The sequence below is a fragment of the Oryza glaberrima genome, chromosome 2 (genome assembly GCF_000147395.1).
Source record: "Oryza glaberrima chromosome 2, OglaRS2, whole genome shotgun sequence".
In the NCBI taxonomy this organism is placed as follows: Eukaryota; Viridiplantae; Streptophyta; class Magnoliopsida; order Poales; family Poaceae; genus Oryza; species Oryza glaberrima.
In genome coordinates, this window is record NC_068327.1 from 32298644 (window position 1) to 32317716 (window position 19073).

General features: G+C 50.4%; 2 protein-coding genes across 5 annotated transcripts; one reads left to right on the forward strand and one right to left on the reverse strand.

Annotated features, from left to right (window-relative positions):
* Positions 1-337: 337 nt before the first annotated feature.
* On the reverse strand, positions 338-5014 carry LOC127763885 (serine/arginine-rich splicing factor RSZ21). 4 transcript variants are annotated; one of them, XR_008015765.1, is made up of 7 exons: positions 4872-5014; positions 3850-3951; positions 3278-3366; positions 1830-2061; positions 1449-1559; positions 1218-1344; positions 338-730 (listed from the first exon to the last, which is right to left on the reverse strand). XR_008015765.1 is itself a non-coding variant. In XM_052288687.1 (6 exons), the coding sequence occupies exons 2-6, from the start codon at positions 3936-3938 to the stop codon at positions 1308-1310; spliced, it is 555 nt and encodes a 184-aa protein (XP_052144647.1). In that variant the 5' UTR covers positions 3939-3951; positions 4872-5014; the 3' UTR covers positions 1057-1307. The 4 variants fall into 4 exon arrangements, 2 of the variants coding, with proteins under 2 accessions (XP_052144647.1, XP_052144645.1); XR_008015764.1 differs by lacking the exon at positions 338-730 and adding an exon at positions 1057-1103; XM_052288687.1 differs by lacking the exon at positions 338-730 and having other exon boundaries at positions 1057-1341.
* A 767-nt stretch (positions 5015-5781) lies between these two features.
* Positions 5782-8938, forward strand: LOC127764024 (protein CYPRO4-like). The gene is made up of 2 exons (XM_052288829.1): positions 5782-7421; positions 8307-8938. Exons 1-2 carry the CDS (start codon positions 5856-5858, stop codon positions 8592-8594), a joined length of 1854 nt encoding a protein of 617 aa, XP_052144789.1. The 5' UTR covers positions 5782-5855; the 3' UTR covers positions 8595-8938.
* The last annotated feature ends 10135 nt before the right edge of the window (positions 8939-19073 follow it).

A 19073-nucleotide genomic window follows, 5' to 3' on the forward strand; every position in this document is an offset into this window, starting at 1 on the left:
CTAACTTTGTTATAGGAAAAATATAATCACTAGAGAGGACGGAACACACCGAACATGGGAATTTCACAACATCTAGTGGTAGGGGATGCTACAGCTTCTCCAGTTTTTTATCCAGAGAAGCTATAGTTATAGAATCTAGAAAATGAACTAGAAACCAGAAGCTGGGAAACAAAGCTTTCCAGATTTTGAGAAATTGGCTACCAACCAGTTGCTTCTCAGAATTTTAAGCTCCCCAAACAGACCCTAATTTATGGTATGGATCTCTACGGTTCCAGAACCAGACAAGCAACATATACTTAGTACAGATATATTAGATGAGTGACGTACAGCACATAAATATGAAATGGATATGAACTGAGGCTGTTATTAGCTCTAGGTCAAAAGAGTAATTCACAACAATTGAGACATGAAGTGCTGGCCACTTGTTCTGAACGGTTGAGATACAAATAAAAGTAATAAACCACATAAACAGAAAGAAAAAAAAACATATTTTGTCTAATGGCCGCCGGTAGGAAGAATGCAGAACGAGAATATTTCATCTGAAGGTCCCATATATAGAGGCTACTATTATGGCGATGCAGTGCAGGAAGAAGGCCGACAGATGCGCAGAGTGAAGGAAAAACCAGAAAGAATAAAGCCAAGGGGTGGAGTCGGTGGAACCGCTTAAAAGGTAGTCTCTGCCTCTTGCGGAAGCCAACCCAGCAAATTCCTTTTGTCGCTGAATTACAGGCTGCAGATGAATGCGATGTTTTAACCCAACGACTGACATGAAGATTTATTTTGCTGTATCAATCTCTTGATGCATGGTTCTATTAAAAAAATGGTCTATTTACTTGCACGAGCTGCACTAATCACTAGTTAGTATTGCTCAAAATGTTATCAATTTTATGAGAGGAAATATGTTACTAATTTGTGACGATGCAGCATCTTCAACGAAGAGTGCCAACCACAACGAGGCATCATAGGCAGGAAACAATGGAAGATTCTCTTTTGCTTGCAACTTCACATGAAGCAGGCAACACGCTCGAGGAATGAAGAGTGCAGAACAAAACCATGCAGACAGAGCCGGTAGTTGGCTGAGTCGCTTAAGCAGAATGATCCCTCTTTAGCACATAGTAGAAAGGTAATATGTCTTAGTTGCATATTACATCCATCCCATAAGTTTTTTAATGTCAGAAATAAGAGGCTGAAATATCAAGGCAGATAAAGTAGTAAACCTTAATTGAAGTCAATCAGTTGATGCCAGGTCTTAAAGCATTCATGGCATGCAAGCCAAAGAGCAGACGGTCAAGCACAGGCATCAGGGTCTAGCTCCTGCTACGGCGGTACCTGCCACCATCTCTTCTGGAAAAAAGGTGAAAAGCAGGCATGCATAAGAATGATAAAGAATATATGATTTATAAAGCCATACAAGACGAGAATTGTAAAATTAACAAAATATGCCTTACCCGTCAGCATAAGGAGAACCACCTCGGCCACGTGGTGACCTGCTGTAGCTGCGCCCACGAACTGGTGAAACACTGCGGCGCCTTGGAGAGCGATCACGAGGACTGTAGCTTCTGTTCGCAGAATAATTAGCTCAGTTCCTTTCTTTTACATCATATATTACAATAAATTCAACAACAAAGTAGGTGCTTAATAGAACAAGTGGATTAACTGCAAGTAAAAAGTGGATCACGCGAAGCGTATCATGAGACAAGAGTTATTGATGTGTAAGTCCCCACCTTTAACACAAAATATCAAAAAAAAATTGGGCATGGAAAATAAAGTTGACACCAAACTAACCATACTACTATATTTATATACAACATTGAGCACTATAAAGTTACCTTCTACCATAGGTCGGGCTCTTGCGGTATTGAGGGCTGCGACTGCGGCTGCGACTCCTGCTACGACGCTTTCCACTACCCAGACCTCCAGGACCAATACGCAAACGACATTCACGAGCAAAGTGCCCAGTTTCACCACACTCATAGCACTTCATCTCAGACCCACCATGTCGATCACGACCTCCGCGGCTACTTGAGTTCCGTGAGAGCTCAACTCTCCATCCATTCTTGCCTATTAAAAGAGGAACCACGCATTAGAACAAATCCTGATAATGCATAAATTAATTCTAACTACACAGGGACAAAGCTTGCACAACCTATGACGATGATTGGTCAGGATGCATTTTAATACAATAGGATAAAAGAAATTCAAGAACTTGAGATAAGAGACATTGTCAAACAGATAAAATTTCCTGGCCACTCAAAGCAGGGGTGGGCATTCGGTCTAGACCGAAATTTCGGTCCGGTTAGTTCGGTCTTTTAAAAATTCGGTCTTTGGAAACAGGAAATCGAAGTTGTTAAGCAAAAATTACTAACCGCTACTTCGGTTAACCGAAAATTCGGTTCAGTCTTCGGTCTAAACCGAGGTGCCCGAACCAGAACGTGCGTCCTCTTCAATCTTCTCGTCTTCTTGCTCCTGAAAACCTCCATGGCTCCACCTCAGTCACATGGGACGGATATCCACTAGCATGGTGACAAGTGCTGGCGGGACGGAAGGCGACGACGTGGCAGAAATCAGCCGCGCGACGCAGACGGCACGCGATGGCGCAGCGGCCGGCATGCGGCTGTGCAGCAGGATCAGCAAGCCAGCAGCCTGTGGCCTCCTTATGGCTTCCACGTGACCACACGATTGCATGCGACACTGCGGCGACGCCGGCGAGCAGCAGCATGCGGCAGCACTGCAGAAGATGGCGGCGCGGAAGGAAGGGGACATGCGATGCGACGAGATAAGTGGTGCGCCGGCGGCGCGTGGCCTAACTAGGGTTAGGAGTGCTTCGGTCAATGGAATGGTGGGGTCATGGGGATTGGGTCATTGACGTGGATTTGGGCCTCACCTTGTTGTTGGGCTGTTTTGGTCCATAGGATGGTCACGTTGTCTGCTTAGTGATTGGTATTGATTTGGTTTCTTCGGTCCTCGGTTTCTTCGGGTAGTATTGCATGATGACCGAATCTTTCGAAGTTTGTTCGGTCTTTCAGATGTCACACCCGAACAAATGACCGATGCCCGAGAGTTCAGTCTTTTCGGGTTCGGTTTCGGTTTTTTCGGGTTCGGTCTTCGGTTATCGGTTTTAATGCCCACCCCTAACTCAAAGCTTGATTCAAAAAGAGCAAAAAGGACAAGAAGTCTACCTGTATTGCTAATTTGACATATAAAAGGTCATCAAAATAGAACAAAAGAATTTTCTGACAAACTTCAGACAGTGTGCAGAAAAAACACCGTTACATACCATCTAAATCACGGAGTGCATCCTCAGCATCCCTCTTGTCATCAAAATCGATAAATGCAAAACCAGGTGGTTTACGGGCAACCCAGACACTGCATGGAAAAATACAGTTGAAAATTACATCAACAAACATACCCGCAACGTCCAAATAACTTATAGTACAAGGGGTACCACTATATTGAGTCAGGAATAGATGGCCATCCAATTAGCTAAGAATTTTTTATTAAAAAAAAGGTAAAAGGACATAGAGTTCTGTCACACTTAAAACAACACATATCATCAATCCAAACGTAGGACTATCATGGGATGCACTATTTTCCTCCTGGTACACGATTAATGAACTTCTGTGTCACTAAAATACCATAAGACTGATGTTATAATGCAAGCAGAATATAGTTGCATGAATATGCACAAGTCAGTTATGGCATTATGCACAGCTGGGATGAACTATTACCCTTCCGGCACACAATTAATGAACTAGTCTATCCAAAAACTACACAAGACTAATGCAGCACAATGCAAAAACCAAACACCCAATTAGATGAAGTGGAAAAATTGCCTAGGCAGAAACTGACCTTCGCAGAACTCCAAACACACGAAACTCATCTTCAAGTTCCCCGGAAGTCACTCGGGGATCCAAGTTGCCAACATACAAGCGGGCCATCGTGAACAAATCCCTGAAGTAAGAAAGGAACCAATTATAGCTCTTCCCTAAATATATTTCTACATGAATGCAAGAGGACCAAAAGATAAATGTTACACCTTCAGACCATAAACTATGACTTGCTACAAGCTAATTCAAGAAGCTTTTCAAGCTTTTTACTAAGAGTGCAGTTCTGAATTCATTTCATCCACATAGTAGTAAAGAGCTAGGTGTCAGAAATCTGAAGCTGATCGACACAACATGAAACAGCCATAATAGTCCACAGTATCGACTTTGGAGATTCTTACCTATTGCAGTAATCCTTAACCCAACCTCGGTCCTTTCAGGTTTAATCAGTACTACCTCCGTCCCAAAATAAGTGCAGCCATAAATATGCGTGCTCGGCGTTTTGACCATCCGTCTTATTTGAAAATTTTATGAAAAATATTTAAAAAAATAGTCACACATAAAGTACTATTCATGTTTTATCATCTAATAACAATAAAAATACTAATCATAATCTTTTTTCAAATAAGACGAACGGTCAATCGTTGGATATGAACAGTGCTAAAACTGCACTTATTTTGGGACAGAGGGAGTATGAGTTAAAAAGAACATATATCGCTTAAAGTGAAGCATCACAGATTCTCCACAGGACAGCAACACAGAACTAACAACATCCAATTTCATACCCTTGCGCACAAACCAAAAATAGCCCAACCAAAAGTAGCCCTAATCGAGAGCCGCCCAAAAAAGAAAAAAAAATCACATCCCGTCACGAGATGAGCTTTCCTACGGTTCCTCAACTAGAACCGGCTGACGGATCGAACCACATAAGCAACGAAACCGACGGAATCAAAGTGGAGATGGGTTTCTAGGGTTCCGAAAGCGGAGGGGATCGAGGGTCGTGGACACTCAACGCATGAGGTGAAACTTCAAGGTGCATGGAGTTACCTGCGCGGGAAGGGTGCGAGCGACGATGGCGTGTGGACTTGGCACCGGCAAGTCCCCGCCGCGGCGGCCGCGGCGGTGGCGGTGGCGGCGGCGCTCGAGGGGCGAGGAGACCTCCGCTCCCGAGCGATACGAGGGGGAGGAGAGTGACGCGGCCAGCGTGGCGGTCGAGCGGAGCCGATATATATTGGGCCGCTGGTTTCACGCGTGGCCTCGGATGGGCCTAGCGGATGCTATCCATGAATTTCCGTGGGCTTCACGGCCCAACAGGTTCCTATTTTTCTTTGGAATAAGTTCATTTTGCCTCCTTCAACTCATGTCCGACGTCCTGCTGCTCCTGTCGCTCCACTGAGGTCCCGCCGCCGCCGCCGCCGCTCCCGCTGCCTCGCCGCTCCAGCGAGGTCCCGTCACTCCGGCGAGCTCCCGCCGCTCCCGCCGTCCGCCTCACCGCTCTCTCCATCTCAAAGAGGGAGGAGATGAGTACCTGACATATGGGCTCAAAATTTCTTTTCCTTTTTATTTAGGTTTCTTTTTACTTTAGTGCTACGTAAGCGCCACGTCGATGCACATAGGATGAAGACTAAGTCAACCCTTCACGTAAGTGCTAGGTAAGAGAAAACCGCCTCCGAAACTAGCGAAGGAGTCGATTTGCAACGGTCTGGTTTTACGGTTGAGGGGTGCGATTCAACCAGACGCATGAGTCGAGGGAGTTAAGTAGACTTATTACTTTTCTTTTCTCTTGACCCCCTGGGCGAAGCAACTGCCAAGTGGGCCCTCACCTCGTCGTCCCCGCCGCGTCTGGGCGCGTCGCGTCGGGCGCACGCACGCACCAACCGACCATCACGGCGCCACCGCGGCCACGTGGCGTTCTGTACTTATACCCCCCTCTCCCGCGATCTCACTTTCCCCTCATCTCCGCTCCATTCCCCCCTCCCGTGTCGCAGCGAGAAGCATCCATCGGAATTCTCGTCGACCACCGCAACCGCCATGGGCGGCGCCCACAGCCGCGAGGACCTCGACCTCACCTCCTCCGACGACGAGGACGACGACGAGGAGTACGACGCCCAGACCGCCACCTCCGCCGCCTCTCGAGAGGACATCCTCCGGACCTCTACCCCCTCCTCCCTCGAGTTCCTCGACGCGAAGCTGAAAGCGCTCGATCTCAAGTACCAGGCGCCGAACGCGGCGAAGCTGTACCTCCACGTCGGCGGCGCCTCCGCCTCCGCGCGCTGGGTGCCGGCCGAGCGGCGGGCGACCTACGCCTTCGTCGACAAGGCGACGGCGGCGGGCGACAGCGATTGTGGCGGCCCGAGGTGGGTTCTGGAGGTTGGTCCGGGTCCCAGGGTCTCCGCCCCCGTCGGCCCGGCGCTACAGCTCAAGGCGCTCCCCGCGCAGCGCCGGGCCGATTTCGCCGCGGGCGGCTCCGTCTGGGCGCTGCGGCTGCCGACCGACGCCGCCTTCCGACGATTCCGGCAGGAGTACGACCGGTGCCTGTTCGAGAACACGTATGGCGTCGAGGCCACGGATGAGGGCCGGAAGGAGGTGTTCGGCGCTGACTTCGCCGCGTGGGCGCGCCCCGGTGAGTCCGACGACGCCGTCTGGGCCGACGCAGAGGACTCCTTCACCCCTCCCGTTGCGACCCCGGCGAGAGACCTGCTCGAGGAGTTCGAGGAGGAGGCCGGGGACGGCAGCATCCAGAGCCTCGCGCTGGGCGCGCTTGACAACAGCTTCTTGGTTGGAGGGTCAGGGATACAGGTGGTCAAGAATTTCCGGCATGGCGTGCACGGCAAGGGCGTCTCTGTGAGGATATCTGATGGCCGTGGTGGTGGGAACGCGTACATGACACCGCAGAAGGCTCTGCTTATGCGTGGCGAGACGAATATGCTTCTGATGAGCCCTGGAGAGACTGGCACTCGCCATTCCAATGGCGTCCATCATGTTGATATAGAGACTGGCAAGGTTGTGGCTCAGTGGAGGTTTGAGAAGGATGGAACTGACATCACAATGCGAGACATCGCCAACGACAGTAAGGGCGCGCAGCTGGAACCCTCTGGATCAACCTTCTTAGGATTGGATGACAACCGGCTATGCCGGTGGGATATGAGGGATTCCAGGGGCAGGGTGCAAACAATTGGGAGCTCATCTGAGTCACCGGTGCTGCAATGGTCGCAGGGCCATCAGTTCTCAAGGGGCACCAATTTCCAATGCTTTGCAAGTACAGGGGATGGTTCGATTGTGGTTGGTTCTGTGGATGGCAAGATTAGGCTCTATTCCAAGAGTTCGATGCGGATGGCGAAGACAGCATTCCCAGGGCTTGGATCACCAATCACACATGTTGATGTTACTTATGATGGGAAGTGGATTCTGGGCACTACTGATACATATTTGATCTTGATCTGTACCATCTTTAAGGACAAGGATGGTAAAGAGAAGACAGGATTCAGTGGGCGTATGGGAAATAGGATTGCAGCACCAAGATTGCTGAAGCTCTCCCCATTGGATTCAATTTTGGCAGGGTCCGAGAACAAATTCCATGGCGGGCAGTTCTCTTGGGTAAGTGTGAATTTCCTATTTTGTACAGCATATTGTTTTTCATAATTGAGATAGAACACACGGTAGTGAATGTTCCTATTTTGTAATCTAGTAAAGCCAAACAGAATGTTGCTTCATATGTGCATGCTAGCAAACCATCTACACTTATCTATCTTGTCTATAGTAAAAGTTTGTTTTCTCTTATGATCAGTCAGTGCAAGCGTTTCATATCCAAAATGGCTGCTTGTCAGTAATTTGCTGTGCCTATAATACAATCTGACCAGGAAAATGTGTTCACTCTATGTCTCTATCTCCTATGTATGTTAATTGACACATTAATATCTTGAAATAATCATGCTGTACCTTTTGGGAGAAACTGGTAAAGTTATGATCCATCCCAGTTTAGGGTAGTACGGCTATTAAATATGTTTTCAGTTAATTCATTGGTAGCAAGTATGTTCAATATTTACATAAGCTTGTTAAATTAAAAACAAGCTTATTGATTGCTTGTTTGGAACATTTGGTTGCTTGAAGTTCCAATTCTCAGCTTGTCAAGGGGCTAATGAGTAGAACTAAAGTAAAGAACCCTGCACCTTAGGCCCTAGCTCTGTTTTTAACGGATCAACCTGTGACCTTGTCATAAGAGTGTATGAAGTAATTGCAGTAAATTAGTTGTTTCACTTGCGTCAATCATGTTGATTTTGTTCTAGTGGCAATCAGTTGTTTCACTTACGTCAATCGTGCATTATAAAAAGTTTCATCCTGCAGTTCTGTTATGTCCATTTGGCATTTGGCATTTGCCATGTTAACTTTCTTGCTAAATTAATGCCTACATGCTGCATAATTATTCAATTTGTTAAGTATATGTCCTTATGTATGTTCCTCTATATGTTCTGATTTTCCCAGGTAACAGAGAATGGGAAGCAAGAAAAGCATCTTGTTGCGACAGTTGGCAAATTTAGTGTCATTTGGAACTTTCAGCAGGTGAAGGACAGCAACCATGAGTGCTACCGCGATCAGGAAGGGCTCAAGAGCTGCTATTGTTACAAAGTTGTCCTGAAAGACGAATCCATTGTTGACAGCCGTTTCATGCACGAGAAATTTGCAACAACCGACTCCCCTGAGGCTCCTCTGGTGGTGGCAACACCCATGAAAGTCAGCTCCTTCAGTTTAGCCAATAGACGATTACACTGACAGTCTTCTTTTGCTTTGCGTATCATGGTGGGAGAATCTACTGGTTTTTGTGTAGCTCACTGCTGTTCCTTTCGTGGTGCGAGAATCTACAGGTTCACTGCTGTTCCTATTGGTTCATTTGTTACTTGATTTTGGTGTAGCAGGAATGTTGATAATACTAGTACTCTTTGTGAAGATTGCTGGAGTTGTAATACTTGTTAGTTGTAACTAGGTTTCGGTGTACTATTTGTGCATGTTGACGATAGCGTTCTGGGTGAAGACCTAATCTCTTCTGGGACTGGAGTTGTAACTAATCTGCGTTTTTATGTCTATGAAAGTGAGAATATATGAATATTTGAAAGCAATATGTGTCTATCCTCTTATCTGAATGCTTGTACTTGTTCCTCCCTTCCGTCCATTTATATTTTAACTTCTGCCCAGTGAATCTTGACATGACGTGAATCACAACATATTGCTGATTAGTTCAGTTCATAGTCCAGAAGCCAAATAGTGGAGTAAGAGCCATATACAGTTGCTGGTGATGTTAATGGGCCATGGAGGCCCATATTCACCCACGGTGGCAGCAGTGGCCTGACCCACATCATGTAAGTACATGATGGTAATGGGCCATGGAGGCCCATACGTACCCACATTGGCAGCAGTGTCCTGGCCCACATCAGTACAGTAATCCTCGTGCAGAACAATCGAATGGCCCGGACTCCCGGTTAAAAGGATGCACTCACAACATCTCAAATGGCAGTGCGATGCACTGTGCGCTGGTGTGTCCATATCGACGTGTCGTCGAGATCTCGTTCCATTGCCCTCCAATAATACGATCTCCACTCCTGTAGCCGTTGTAGGACGTCCTCCAAGGCTCCAAATCCACAACCTCCGGCCACTATTGAAAGCCGTACCTCATCCATGCCACGAACAGCTACTCACGTGTACTACTAGTACTACTCCTATCTTTCTCTCCTTTTTTTTCTGTTGCCCTCACGCACACGATGACACGAATAATCGTGAATCATGGTGATGGAGCCAAGTGTCATCACCGCTAATAATGGCGAGATGATCGATAACCAACGCCCGTTTCCAACTTTCCATGTACTAGTAAACGCCATCGACAAAGGCACAAGCATAACCACCGGCACTGCGATGCGACGCGACGCGACGCAGTGCAGCCGTGCAGCGCGTTTTGCTACCAACCATAGGGTTTAGTGTGCGTGTCCGGACCAGAAAATATCCAACACATCGATCACCAATCCACCATTAGCTCGATTGGAGATCGCGCAAGGCGAGACGCGATTAAATGACGAAGCCGTTGGACGTCCTGCTCGTACGCAACAGAGGACTAGTAGAAGAAGCTTAAGAGCATCCCAGTTGATCATCTAAATTTGGACTTCTATATTCCTATTTGAATGGTCATCTAAAAAAAAAATTTCTCCTCTATACCTCTACCCACTCCAACAGATCATCCATATTACACCATTCATATCACAATATTCTATATTTTACTAATGATTTTTTAATTGCAGTTACCACTTTGAGAACACTGTGTACCACCTTTAATCCTCTTTTAAAACCACATCAGCCACATTTACCTTATCCTCTCGCGAAAAACAAAACAAAACAAAACAAAATCCACCAAATCCATCGCTCCTGGGAGACCAACAGATAGTGAGAGGCGGGCGGAGGAGCGACGGAGGGGATGCGGCGGGATGGCGCGGCCGACGGGGCAGGGCGCCATGGGCGGAGGTGCAGCGGTGCAGGTGGCAGGGTGGCGCAGCGACACGGACGGAGTCGCGATGGGCAACGCAAGCGAAGAAGCAACGGCGCCGATTGATTTGCAGTGGGGGCGTGTAGCGCCCGTTCCGTCGTGGCGCCTAGCGGGAAAATTATCTCTTAAAAACCCTAATTGCGAAATCCGTTTCTTTGCTTGTTGTCTAGTGTCCGTGCCATCTCAGATCTCAAATCCCCGATCTATCGTCGAGTTCAATCCCGAATCCAAATCCTTCCCAAATCAAATCCCTCCGCAAAAGTCTATTTTGCCTCCCTCGGGTTCGATGGGCCGAATCCCTCTCGGCCCATCTCCCCCCTCCCTCCCCGGCTCTCTCTCTCTCTCTCTCCCCGCTCTGCCGTGAGCCGCACCGAGCCCTCCCTCCCGCTCTCGCTGCCATTCCCGCCGATGCCGCCCAAAATCGCCACGCCGCCCGCGCGCGCGCGCCGTGGTGGCCGACTGGCCAGTCGCCGCCGCCGTCAGCGCCTGCCGCGCCTGCCCCGCGTCTGCCGCCCGTGTCGCCGCTCCACTCCAAACCGCCCCGCCGTCATCGCCGTCGTCATCGACTCGGCCCCGCCTCTCCCCGCGCGTGCCTCCAAGGGACAGAGGCACAGCTCCCCCCTCTGCCGCGTCGCCCTCTCTCCCTCCTCCTTTTCCCCAAAGCGGCACGGAGGCAAGCCCCCTTTCTCTCCCTTTTTTTCCCTTTCCCTCCCGCCGGCGTCATCCTCCCCTCCCCCCTCCTGTCGCCGTTTTGGCCGCGAGCGCCGAGCGCCAGCTCGCTCCCTTGACCGCCCAAGGTCGGTTTCCAAACCGACATCGCCGCCCTATAAACCCAAGCGCCTCCCTTCCCCTTTCCCCTCCCAATCTTCCCCGTTTCTTGCCCGCGCCATTGCTGTCTCTCTCGCCTCCACTCCATTGTCGCCGCCTCCCGTGCTCCGTTCGTCGTCGCGCGCGTGTCGAAGGAGCCGGCACGAGCGAGGACGCAGAAGGGGACTCCGGGCGCGCCCTCTCCTTCCTCTTCCCCGGCCCGAGGCCAGAGAGATCACTCCCGCGCCGTCGGCCCCTCGTCACTGCGCCCCGTCCGCACGGTAGTGCATCTTCCCGTTCTCCTTCCTCAATCCATCTCTTCCCCTTAGTTTTCGGTAGTAGCATGTGTAGCCTCCCGTAGTTAGCCGGCACCGCCCCGACTGCTGCCGTCGCTCGCCGAGTGCTCGCCGCCGTCACCGCCCGAGCTCGGAAGCGCCTCTCGTCGCCGACCTCACTCGATGCGTTTCCTCCTAATCCGACGCTAGCAACGGATTCCCGTAGCCGCGTAGATGCTCTCACCGCCAGGAATAGGCCCCTCGTGACCTCATCGCCATTTCCCCCTTCTCCCGCCGCCGGTTGCCGCCGCAGCAATCCGCCGCCGTCGAGCTCCCTCCGGCAAATCCGAGCCGTTGGCTCGACTCCCCTCATCCTGTGCAACATCCCGGTGTGCTCGCCTTCGCCTGTATCGCCATGGTTCGCTCCGCCGCTCGCCGCTGTCGTCCGCCGTCCGTTCCGGCCAGCGTCGTCGTCTACCACCCGCCGGCCCGCGTGGCTGCCACGTAGGCGCCACGTCGGCGCCACCTCGGCCGCGACCGGGTCAAGCAGACCCCGGTCCGCCGCTTCCCTCCGCCCCCTCGTGCGCGCGGTCCACTGCGAGCCGTGAGGCTGCGCGTGGGCCCGCCGCACCGTGTCTTCCGCGAACCGCGCGCATGCGCCGCGCCTCCCTCCCCAAACCCTAGCACGCCCCGCGTGCACCTCGCTCACGGTGAGCCGAGTCGCCGACAAGCGGGTCCCACCTGGGACCATGCGGGATGGACCCGGCCCACCGGCTCTCTCTCTCTCCCCTCCCCGCCCGCGCGCGCCTTGGGCCACCTTCTTGGGCCGGCCGGCCCATTAAGCTCGGCCGAGCCACCCCTTTCTCTCGGGCTGCGCCCTAGCCGCCCGAGGAAAGTCTAATTTCCCTCCCTCCTTCTTTTCTTTTCTTTTCTTTTTCAAAAAGGATTTAAATAAATCCTTTTCCTTTAGACCAAAAATCCAATAATCTTAGAAATTCAATATCTTCCCAACCGTAAGTCCGTTTGACTCCGTTCAACTTCCAAAATTCCTCAAATCTCGAGATTTATCTAATGGCACGCTTAGAGGTCAATAATAGGGCTTTATTTTTTGCCGTTTGTTGAGTTGTCCCGTTTCGCGTGTAGTTTCCGAGCCCGAAGACCCGCAGTGCGAGGATTTCGAGGATCAAGCTCAAGATCTCGAGCAAGGCAAGCCACCTTTGAACATCTTGAGCCTATATTTGAACTAAGTTATATTTCTTGCAAAATATTATGCATTGATAGGATTGCACTCAATATGTTTGCCCCGTCTGCGAGGCAGATCGGTGAGCATACCTAACTTGTTCCATTTGATCCTTCCATTGTTAATTGTTATATCATGTTTCCTTGTAACCACCTGGTCCCGCCTCGGTAATCGTGCACTCTGTACAAGTATCGACGGTCGCCTTCAAACTTAAAATCTGAGAAACTTCTTGGGTAAAACTTGGGTTTTACAAAAGACTTGGAAAACCCGACACCTGGGTCGGTGCTTGCGAACTAAATGAATTTCCAAAATCGCGGACCGGGGAACGTACCGGGTGTACGGTTACCCGCTCTTGCACTTAAGGACCGTTTCCTTGGAATTTCATCCGAACATAAGACAAGTACGACCATATGGGTGGAATGGGACACCCCTGGCTGAGTAACTAGCTTATCAGGGGAGCCATGATGCTAAGAGACATGTGGATTCGCCGGGGTGGTGTCGGGGAGGACCCTTGGGCTTCCTGGCACAGTATGGTCTGGGACCTAACCTGTTGTTGGTCTGGGACCCCTCTCGTTGGCATATGGTGAACCTGTGTCGGCTTTCGAAATGCCTTGTCATGAAAGCCTTAAGGTCTCTAGTCGTGGCCGTTCTGCACGGGCTGGATGATCCGGGTTAGTAATGTCGTGTGGGTAAAGTGTATCCCCCTCTGCAGAGGTTATTAAACTGTTCGAACAGCCGTGCCCACGGTCATGGGCGGATGTGAGGTGATTCCTAGCGTAGTTTTGTTTGACTACTGCTTTGTGAAACTTGCTGATGTGGTTTGGGATTGATGTTTAGAAAATCTGCGGCTGATGGGATCAGCCAGGCCCGGGTGGCCGTTTGAAAGCTGTTGGCCGGGTGCCAATCTTGATCAATTCAAAAAAAAATGATACATTGCACATACTCCGACCAGACGAGACGCACTGTCTCATCCGTATCGTTTGAGAAGCACTCACTTAGTTGTTTCAAAAAAGAGTTCAAATAAAATCAATTGCAAAAACAACAGCCTTTCTTTGAAGCCTGCATTAAACACTTATTTCCCATGGCTTGCTGAGTACTCCCGTACTTACCCTTGCTCTATATAAATAATCCCCCCCCCAGTTGCTGAAGAAGATGAAGCGGATCCCGCTGACGAGGAGTTCTTCCAGGAGCAAGTTGGCTACGATGAGTTTTAGGGTTTCGACCTAGTTCCCAAGTCGCGCCTGTGATGTTTGGTCTAAGTCTTGGCTTCCGTTCCCCTTTTGTAATGCAGTTGTGAGCTCGGGATCTGTCCGCAGCCCAACATGACTGTACTCCTACTCTATAATAAAGAGACCTCTGTTGCTGTGATATTCTGTCTTCCTATGATACCAGTACTGTTTCCTGGGACTGGTATCGACTAGCAGGTTAATTTGGAGCGTCATGGGCTAGTTCCGCTCGGGTCTAGTTCAGGGCGTGACAGGGCGGCCCGGGCGGAGGCCGGATGGTGGCGGGGCCTCCACTCCGGCGATCTCCAGCACGAGCGAAGGAGCAGCGGCGCCTGCAGTGGGGGCGGCGCAGGCGGTGTCCGCATGGTGGCGGCGTGTCACGCCCAGAAATTCACGAACCAGAATTTCTAAGCTGAATGTGCATTAAACCCCTGTCCAGGACCAGCCAGGGTACACAAACGACAATTGTTGACATACAGATCCACGTCTTACAAAAATATAAAAGATTACAAATGCAGCGGAAAAGATAGAACGAACTAAACTCGGAAGCTTGACTTCAGCAGCGGGCGACTCCACTCCACAGGCAATCCTTGACGGCAGCGACAAAACCAACTTCAGCAAGACAGCTCCAACTAGAAAGATCTTCAGCTCTGGTGTGGGGGAAAAGAGAGCAAGGCTGAGTACTACCCACTGTACTCAGCAAGTCATACCAGAAGAGGAGGTATGATGCAGAATATAACCAAAGGAGGCTAGGGGTTCTTTTGCACGAAGCTAGCATTTAAAGCAGTAGTTGAAAGCAGTAAAACAATTGTAGTAATTAATCAATATTAACCAAACACTGTCCAACGCTACACCACGTTGCAACAGGCCCAACCAACCACCTGAACTACACCAGTTCATTAAGCTAAACTAGGGTGAGACTAATCACGGTGAATCTGGTTGATCGCCCATAACCGCGGGCACGGCTATTCGAATAGTTTTACTCTGGCCAGAGGTGTACACATGTCGCCATGCCCCGAAGTATCACCATGATACTGCAAAGGGGGAAATCGTGACAAGACCCTCCACATAACCCTCCCATAACCATCCACACCACGCTAAGGTTTCACCCCCACCCCTCAAAAGGCAGTGGGCGGTCCCCTCTTGCGCCGCGGTGAATCCGGCAGCTGGACAACCGGACACCCCGGTCGACCCAACTCCATCACGCCCACCCTCGCCACCGGTGCCTAGGAAAGGGTCGAGCTATACTTCAGATCAAGTAGTTACCCACTCCCGCTTGTGGTAAGCACGGTAAGTCTCCCAGGGTTTCCCGTGAACCGGTGCTTAATTGCTATGGGTGCGACCAGCAAAACCATGCACTCACAGCCCACCATTCAGTGTATTTTAATTAACTAACACCATTACGGTGGCACCAATCCAAAGCTATTGCCAATAATCACAGTCTATGCTTTAATGAGATCCCCTTTTTGTGTACTAGTAGAATTAAGCGTGGCTAAGCATTTTCTAAACCAACATCTAGTCATTTTAATACCCAAGTTGTCAATGGCATAAGGAAATCAATATATGGCTGAGTAGTAGGACCTATCCCACATGATATTGTAAAAGAATGCAACATTTAATAGAAATGCGGGATATTGGTAAATTGGGTACAATATGTTCAAACGTATTGCATGACTTGCCTTGCTCTCGAACTGATGAGACCTCAGCAACGTCTTCGAGAAACCACGGATCGACGAAACGGCCGAATTCTATGCGACAAACAAAGCACACAAGCAAAACATGCTATAAGACTACTGAAACAGGAAACAAAACCATTTTTAATGGATTCTTTGCATTTTTCTTGATTTACTGAGACTTGAATGGACTTAAACGGAGCTCGGTTGAATTACTTATGAATTTTAGAAGATAAACTGTGTTTTTACTAATAAAGAAAAAGCCTTAATCATTTTATTGCGTAATAAAGCCCAGGGCTGACGTCAGCGAAAAGGGGGGGCGGCTGGCAGGCGGGGCCCACCGGGCGGCGGCTCAAAGGGGAGGCGAGGGAGGCGCCGGCCAGGCTCGGCTCGGCCTCAAGGCCGACCGGCTAACCAAGGAGAGGCGGCGGCGAGGCACGGCCACCGACGGCGGTCACCGGCGGTGCGGGAAGCGGTGGCGATGGCTGAAAGGCGACGGTGCATGGCCGGAGCAGCGGCGTGGCCGGCGCTCGCGGGAAGGTGAGGAAAGGAGGGGGAGGGAGGACTCACCGGCGACACGGCGGCCGAAGCGGAAGACGAAGGCGGCGACGATGACCCGACGAGAGGAGGGGCGGACGAGCGGCGGCGACACCTAGAGGAGGGGAGGAGAGGAGTTAGGGTTGGAGAGGGCGACCGCGACGACCAAAGCGGCCGGCCGGAGACGGAGGGGAATGGATAGCTCACCGGCTCGCGAGGGAGATGGGGTTCCGGTGGGGTTCCGGCGACACGAGGCGGTGGCCGAGATGGCCCACACGGCGGCGGAGCTAGCGGCGGCGGCGGCTTGGCGCGGCGGCGGCTCTAGTAGCGACGGCACGCGGGCGGAGATGGGCGGCGGCGGCGGAGCTCAGGTGCACGGCGCGAGGGCGGTAGACGGCACGGGAGAGTGCGGCAAATGGGGGAAACGAGAGAGAGAGAGCTCGAGTGAGGGTTTTTATGGGCAAGGGAGGGGCGGAAACGGCCGGGGATGGCCCCTATTTGGCGGGCGACGTGGAGAGGTGGAGGAGAGAGAGAGGGTGTTGGGGGATTTCAAATCCCCCACCACTTGCGGGCGCGCGAGCTGGAGGGAGGCGTGGGAAAGGTGGGTGGTGACGTGGGCGTGCGGCACGGGCGGAGTGGGCGCGGGAAGCGGGAAAACCGGTGGCGTGAGCAGCGGTTTCGGCGGTGGATGGTGGCGGCTGCCAGTGGTTAGGGACGACCGACAGGTGGGCCCCACCTGTCAGCGTCCGGGAGGAGAGGGGAGGTGGGATGGACTTCGGGGAGGGGAAGGGAGGAGCGGGCCGGCCTAGCAAGGGGCGCCGAGCGCGGGGAGAGGGATGGGCCGACGGCCCATCTAGAGAAAAAGGAAGGAAAAGAAAAGAAGAAGAGGAAAAGGATTTTTTTTCTGGGATTATATTGCACTTTGGTGATTTTTAATTGGTTAAAATTATTTACAAGGCTCTGAAAATTCCACTAAAAATCTTGTTAATGCATTGGAGCATGGGAAACTCAAGAAAAATTCCACCACGCTATTTCTAATTATTAATTGCATTTATTAATTAGGGATTTAGCTCTAGGTTAATTAAGATAATTTCTTCGGGCAATTTATTTAACCAATTTTTAAAGCAAGAAAAGGGGGGAAACTTCAGGGTGTGACACGGCGCGCGGCGGAGGAGTAGTGGCGGGAGCAGTGGGGCGGCGCGGATGGCGGGGCCTCCACTCCGGCGATCTCCAACTGCAGACCCGGTATGTCCATCCTCTCTATTCCCCTTGGCACAGTCCAGATGGTGGCGCGAGTTCGTCGGAGCTGGGCAGTTGGGAATGGCGTGAGGAGAGAGAAACGCCAAATATGGCATGGAGAGGGCTTGGTTTGGAGGCCATCTAAAATGGCGTGTGTAATGGAGACTCTGTTGGACCGTGTTTTTTCACCTCCATACGCCAAACATGGGATGGATGTCCGGATGGAAGCTCTGCTGGGCTTGCTCTAATTTCGATTAGCAGAGGGCAGGTGAGGTGAGGTGCGTGTTGTGTGTGTGGGTGATCTTTGGCACGCCTCGTCGGCGATATTCGTACCAACGACTCCTTAGATCCGCAAAAGATTATGGCAAATTATTGATCGGTAATTAGCTCCTAGGAATTTGAAGAAGATGAGAAAGCCAGCTTTTAGCTTTTAGTTTTTTTTAGTGAGAAATTTTATGATTCTAGAAAAAGTATTTCGATGTATTTAAAGTTTAGACTAATTTTTATCAAATTTTACATTAGAAAGTGTGATACATTCTGGTAAATTTAAGGATGATAAAATTACCTTTTTTTAATTCAATAACTATTTTTTTTACATAATGAAATAAAAAGAAAAACTGTTTAGAGATTTTTTTTATTATTTTTTTGGGAGAAGTTCTTAAAAACACCATCGATACTACTACCTCCGTTCCATAATATAACAACATAGTATCGGATGTGACGTATTCTATTACTACGTATTTGAATATAGGTTTCATGGGAGTACGATCGAGTAGCCGTTTCCAAGAGCCTTATCCTTTCGTTGGAGAAAGCATGATTTTTCCATGCTTTCGGTCCCGTACTAGCCCGGAATTGTGTCATGTACATGGGCTGCTGTGATGTCCTTCTAGGAGGCTAGACAAGTGGGCTGGCTTTGGGCCCATTCGGCTAGGGAGAAGGAGACTAGAAAAGAGGCAAAGCAGCCAGCAACCAGGGTCATCGATGAATCAATTACCAGAACGCCTCAGACGATAGCTTCTTCCTCCTTGCTGCTGCTTCCCCTCTCAATTCCTATTCTCTAGTCCCAATCTCCTGCTTCCTCTTGTCTGATCTCTCTTCCCAGACTATACCTCTCTTTCGCCTCAATTTTGTATCCCTAAACACTTATATTCTTGAGTGGATTGCAATATATCGGTGGCATTTGTGTGAGAGATTTGGTGTGATTGTGTTGGTTCGTGACAATATGGTATCTGAGCAGTTGATTCGTGGGGTTTCTGGTGTGGAGATGAAGTGGGAGAGCGCTGGTGGTCAGAGGAACTGCCAGCAACTTGGTGGTGGTGTCTTTGGAGGAGATGCCCACCACCTGTTCGATGAAATGTCGACCTGTCCAAGAGGCGACTCAGCTGCTGTCCTTCGCGTCACCGTGAGCCAGATCATATATCTAGTGACATATGAGGTGTTGCATCAAGTGTACGATACCTATGGAGCAGTGGCGGTGCAGGTTCTTGCAGTGAGCACATGGCAAGTCAAGGCTCTTGTGTCATTTATGTCCAGCCATGACGCGGAGAGGGCTCGGTCCGCCACCCACGGTCGCGACATCTACAACGTGGGCTGCTTACTGGATGTGCAGCACGTCCAGATGTTCCCTGGAGATGGCGCCACCGCCACGCACACCACCTGTTTGACAATGGTACCAAGTAGCACCACCGCCAGGCCAGCGGCCAAGAGTACTGCTGCTGCACCAGAA

What these genes read in the sequence shown, in the direction of transcription:
- LOC127763885 (XM_052288685.1), bottom strand. Translation starts at nt 3,938, where the DNA reads ATGGCCCGCTTGTATGTTGGCAACTTGGATCCCCGAGTGACTTCCGGG. An exon ending in GTGTTTGGAGTTCTGCGAAG is followed by an intron (nt 3,367 to 3,849) that starts GTCAGTTTCTGC and finishes TTTTCCATGCAG; the next exon opens with TGTCTGGGTTGCCCGTAAAC. An exon ending in TGCACTCCGTGATTTAGATG is followed by an intron (nt 2,062 to 3,277) that starts GTATGTAACGGT and finishes CTCTTTTAATAG; the next exon opens with GCAAGAATGGATGGAGAGTT.
- LOC127764024 (XM_052288829.1), top strand. Translation starts at nt 5,856, where the DNA reads ATGGGCGGCGCCCACAGCCGCGAGGACCTCGACCTCACCTCCTCCGAC. An exon ending in ATGGCGGGCAGTTCTCTTGG is followed by an intron (nt 7,422 to 8,306) that starts GTAAGTGTGAAT and finishes TGATTTTCCCAG; the next exon opens with GTAACAGAGAATGGGAAGCA.